The following is a 5,468-nucleotide window of genomic DNA, read 5'->3' as shown; positions in this document are numbered from 1 at the left end:
ATAAAGTTAAAGATTTGACCATTACAACGATTTAAAAAACAGACACGTCTTCTTTTTCCAGAGTCCTATGTCCTATGGACTGCATTGAAAATGTCTCCATTCTTATTATTTAGTGAATGCAATGTGCTATTGAACATTTGTATCCTGATGATCTGCAGGACCAAGGAGGGCGGCGCGGTGAAGCTCTGGGATCAGGAGATGAAGCGCTGTCGAGCCTTCCAGCTGGAGACGGGACAGCAGGTGGAGTGCGTCCGATCCGTCTGCAGAGGCAAGGTGAGAACTTCAGATTTTTATCTTCAGCTCTCAGTCGTCATCCTCCCTCCGTCCTCCTCATCACCCCAGTCTTCTTCTTCCTCAGGGTAAGATCCTGGTGGGGACAAAGGACGGGGAGATCATCGAGGTCGGGGAGAAGAACGCGGCGTCCAACCTGCTGCTGGACAGTCACGCTCGGGGAGGAATCTGGGGTCTTACCGCTCATCCAACTAAAGATCTCTGCATCACCGCCAGCGACGACTCCACCATCCGACTGTGGGACCTCACTGATAAGGTACACACACACGCAGTTTAACATGTAGTTGCTGGAAGCATTAAAGGTGCCAGCTATAAAGTGTCCTGAATGATCTTTTTTTCACTTGAACAGTATATTGTATTTTTCTTTGTGTTTTCTCTTTCTGTAGAAACTGTTAAACAAGGTGTGTGTCGGCCACGCAGCCCGGTGTGTGAACTACAGCGCAGATGGAGACATGCTGGCAGTGGGGATGAAGAACGGCGAGTTCCTCCTCCTCCTCGCCAACACGCTGAAGATGTGGGCGAAGAAACGAGACCGCAGCGTCGCCATCCAGGACATCCGGTGGGAGAGATGCTATTGAAAACAACTGAATTTGTGTATTTCACAAATATAATACAAATAAAAATTAACCAAAAAAAACAACAAATGTTTAAAAACACAGTTGAAGTATTATCTAATTTTATAAAATATACAGTGTTGCATACATTTTCAGAACAGAACTTTGAACGTTGGATAAAGCCAGGTTAAAAATTCTTACTTACTTCTATGTGAGTGAACTGTGTGTTTGTGTGTGTGTGTATGTGCAGGTTCAGCCCGAACCGGCGGCTGTTGGCAGTCGGATCGGTGGAGAACACGGTGGATGTTTACGATATGAGTGGAGGACCAAATCTGAACCGGCTGGTTTACTGCAGCGACATCCCTGCTTTCATCCTGCAGCTTGACTTCTCTGCTGACAGCTGTTATATACAGGTATACACACACACACACACACACACACACACATTTACTGTCCTCTTACAATAACTCAACACACAGCCATTAATGTCTAAACCGCTGGCAACAAAAGTGAGTACACCCCTAAGTGATAGGGTAAGCCCTGCTTACTCCGAAGGACCTCAGTCTCCTCAGCAGGTGGAGGCGAATCTGGGCCCCTTCTTGTAGAGAGCATGGTTGTTGTCAGTCCAGTCCAGTTTTGTTATTGAGGTGAACACCCAGGAATTTATAATTAATCTACCACCTCAATGTCCAACTCCCTGGATGTTCACTGGGGATGAAGTGGGAAATGTTTTCCTCCTGAAGTTGAACAATCATCTCCTTCGTCTTGCTAGTGTTTAGCTGAGGCTGGTTGAGCTCACACCAGCCTGAAACAGTCCCTGATCAACAGTCCCAACTCAATGGCTGTGTCCCATCTGAGAACTCTGGATATGGCCGGGAGTGTGGAATTGTGGGTAAGAAAAGTTAAAGCTGGTGAGGGGCTGGGTGGACTGGATGAGGAGTTCAGTGTTGAAGATGCAGGCCTCGAGTATCTGGAGAGCAGGGGAGCTTGCCAGGGGGTTGTGAAGTGGGAGCAGGTTGGGTGAGGGAGGGAAGAGGAGGCAAAGAATCACAATCTTGTTAAAAAAACACATTTAAGTTCATCTGCCCAATCCTTGTCCCAGCTGGTCTGGTTTCTTCCCACTCCTTTGCTGCCGTCGGGGGAGGAGACTCAGCGGAGTCTCCGGGCCCAAAACCAGCAGGGCTCAAGGCGACAGTTTCTTTCACCAGGCGGTCAGGAGACTCAACTCCCTCCCTGCTTTACCCCCACTCCCCCCTCTCCAGCTGATCCCGGGTGTAAACAAAGGAGCTGTGGTTGAGTGGGTCTCCCAACACCGCACCAAAAAATTCAAAAAATAACAAGTGTGCATCCATAGCTTCACACTTCCTTAAAGTTTGTCGATGTGAGCAACAAAAAGTACACTAAAGCACTATATAAAAAAAAAGTACACTAAAAACACTAAAGCACTATATTAAAAAAAAGTACACTAAAAACAGTAAACACTATAAAAAACACTACAAAGATCCACAAATTTAAGAGCTGTTGTGACTAGCTGCCACTCATGCAGCGCTAACATACTGACATATACACATACTGCTGACAGCTGTTATATACAAGAATGTACGTGTGCGTGTGTGTGTGCATGTGTGTGAGCGCAGGTGTCTACAGGAGCTTATAAGCGGCAAGTGTTTGAGGTTCCTTCAGGGAAGTTGGTGAGCGACCAAACCATCATCGACAGAATCACCTGGGCAACCTGGACCAGGTAACACAAACACACACACACACAGTATTCAAATTATCTTAAAAAACTTTAAAATAAGAACAGTTTGCACAACTTGCCCTCTGTGTTTTTTCTGGGTCCTGATTTATTGATCCATCAGATCGTGCTATCTGTCAGTCAGTCCTGTAAAAGCAAAACACTGTGAAGTAACTGAACTGTGTTCTGTTAGTTAGAAATTCAAAACTTCTAATTGGACCCAGACCCAGTGACTTCACTTTGTGTCTCTTCTCTCCCTCAGCGTCCTGGGAGATGAAGTTTTGGGGATTTGGCCGCGAAACGCAGACAAAGCTGAAGTCAACTGTGCGTGTGTGTCTCACGCCGGCCTGAACATCGTCACCGGTGACGACTTTGGATTGGTCAAACTGTTCGACTTCCCCTGCACAGAGAAGTTTGTGAGTCACTGACACCACACCACCACCACAAGCTCGTTGGTTTAGCTGATATTGAGCTGATAAAGCAAACTATCAGTCCTCTAAGTGAGGACAGTGTGTTTCTCACTGGATATTATTCACTGGAATTATAGTGATAACTTTCATTTGGCCAAAAAATACGCTCCAGACCTTTTATTAAATTCCTTCTAAGTCTTCACTATATATAACACAAGTCTGGACAGACATGGATGTAAACTGCATCTGGGTAAAATGATCATTTATTGATTGTTTATTGAAGAGAAATCTAAGTATTTTTTCTGTCCACAGGCCAAACACAAGCGCTACCTCGGCCACTCGGCTCACGTGACCAACATCCGCTTCTCCCACGAAGACAAATACGTGATCAGCACAGGAGGAGACGACAGCAGGTGAACTGATCACTGATCAATGATAGATGATCACATGAAACACAGCTACAGTGTTATTTAGAGAGAGATTGCTTCGCTGTGTTCAGAACTGATTCCTCTCTCAAAAATAACACGACGGGCAACTGTTCTTCTTATGAAGCTTTTACTGACAAAACATTTAATCAGGAACAAAATCATTGGTTTTTATAAAGTGTTATTGATGACTTTCAGGCAGAAACACTCGACTATGATTTTTTATGATTCATCTTTTAAAAGCTCTTTACTCCACATGCACGGTGTCCTCATGTCAGCTGTAAGTCAATTTCACTTTTAAGTATAAAGCTGCCTGAAAGCCAAAAAATCTGAAAGTGATAATCACTCAAATATCCTCAACATCATCCTATTATGGAACAGTTAAAGGTTTCAAATAATATTAAATCAGTTTATTAAAAAATAGCAGAAAACGATAAGAAATTAAACTATGATATAGTCTATTTATATGTAAACCTAGTAATATTGTACCAACTTGTTTATGTGCTTTTTTCATTCAAAGTCTATGTATGCCTGAAAACCACTTCAAGTATTAATTCAATATTTAAAAAGTATTAGAATATTAGGAAAATATATGTCTACAGACATAAATAAATGTGAAAGCCCATCATTCTTCTTGTATGATATATAAATAAAGTTTAGTTCCTATAAATAAGATTAATGGTGCTGTGATGGCGACAGAAGCTGCAGCAGATACACAGTTAGGTAGGTAACCTCTGTTAATGTCTGTTTGTGTGTTGCAGTGTGTTTGTGTGGAAATGCCTCTAAACGCAGAGATTTCTGCCGCCTGGTGACGCTTTTATCCAAAGCGCCTTAACAGCACCACAAGTGGATCCAGAGGGAATCCGACCCACAACCCGAACGTCTTTGTTAGACAGCGAGTCTCCTGAAGAGTTCACAAGCTGAAGATGAAAGCAGACTCGCTGCCGCGACACAAAGCCGACTTCAGTGACGAGACGTTTACATTTTATTCTGGCTTTTTTTTTTTTTTTTTTAAACACATAAGGGACTTGATAATGAACCACGTGACCGTGAACAGGAACAAACCATCAAAAGATCTAAAGAAGCATAAGAAGCATCAGCTTTTTCAAGGAAACATCCGTTGGCTTTTCTTAGTCTGAACTGGAGCACAGAATTTTTTTGTTTTTGGTCCATTTGGATTCACAACTGCCCAGTGAGCCAACCAGCTCAGAAACAAAGACCATGTGACTCACTGCGACAGTGAAGGAGAGGATTAACTCGCTGTCATGTTGTTCTGCTCAGCTCTCTGAGTAAATCACTATCCATCAGAAGGCCTTGCTGTAGTTGGTGTGCCTCAGATGACAAACTGCAACTCCAGGTCATTCAGTGATCATGTGATCATCTGGAGTCACATCAAAACAAACAACAACAAAAAGAAAGAAGGTTCAACGTAACAACATTTAAATATTCATAAAGAAAAAGCAGGAACTGTCTGAAAGAGCTCAGTGGTTCCTCCCATCCAGGGGTCAGATGTATAAAACATCTGGTGTATGAAGCCGTGCATACACATTGTTGTGTTTTATGAATCTCACTTACTGCGGAACTGCTTGTTTCCACTCCATACGTGTACCTTAAATACATTTATACCATGGTCTGGGTGAATACTCTATTCTGATTGGCTAGTCGTATCTATGATTCGTCCTATTTACTGGAGTAGTGAACAATGTTTCCATTGCATTACAACCTAATAGGATGGTAATTGCATTTGTTATGATGACATTACTTACGCCATGTTGAACCGCCATGTTTGTACAGTAGCCTAAAATTTTACAAACCAAACACTGGCTTGTTTGTGATCTGCATGCAATCTAGATTTCACTAAATCCCACACACTGCATTTATTTATTTATGCGTTATAAATAATTACTTTCTAAACTTTAAATGAACTTTGATTCTTGTTTCTGTAGTCATAAAGTTTGAAGGGTTGTCAAGACAGTGAAATCAAGTTTTCAGGAGCTTTAAACTTCAGAAATGTAACAGTTTAGTTTATAGCTCTCATATCTAATCACACTTT

General features: G+C 42.5%; 1 protein-coding gene across 1 annotated transcript in view; it reads left to right on the top strand.

Annotated features, from left to right (window-relative positions):
- Window positions 1-4,379, top strand: part of LOC118329649 (echinoderm microtubule-associated protein-like 6) — a 90,927-nt gene extending 86,548 nt beyond the window's left edge. Inside the window, exons 39-46 of the mRNA XM_035663878.1 lie at window positions 159-273; window positions 359-547; window positions 678-850; window positions 1,096-1,258; window positions 2,483-2,586; window positions 2,843-2,996; window positions 3,303-3,403; window positions 4,177-4,379. Coding sequence (XP_035519771.1) covers window positions 159-273; window positions 359-547; window positions 678-850; window positions 1,096-1,258; window positions 2,483-2,586; window positions 2,843-2,996; window positions 3,303-3,403; window positions 4,177-4,201 — 1,024 coding nt within the window. The 3' untranslated portion in view covers window positions 4,202-4,379. The remainder of the gene's footprint in view (window positions 1-158; window positions 274-358; window positions 548-677; window positions 851-1,095; window positions 1,259-2,482; window positions 2,587-2,842; window positions 2,997-3,302; window positions 3,404-4,176) is intronic.
- Window positions 4,380-5,468: the final 1,089 nt, after the last annotated feature.

The sequence above is a fragment of the Morone saxatilis genome, unplaced genomic scaffold (assembly GCF_004916995.1).
Source record: "Morone saxatilis isolate NCDOM2014 unplaced genomic scaffold, NCSU_SB_2.0 Contig19, whole genome shotgun sequence".
NCBI classification, from domain to species: domain Eukaryota; kingdom Metazoa; phylum Chordata; class Actinopteri; family Moronidae; genus Morone; species Morone saxatilis.
The sequence above is the reverse complement of the archived record's forward strand: the minus strand, read 5'-3'. Positions and strand labels throughout refer to the sequence as shown.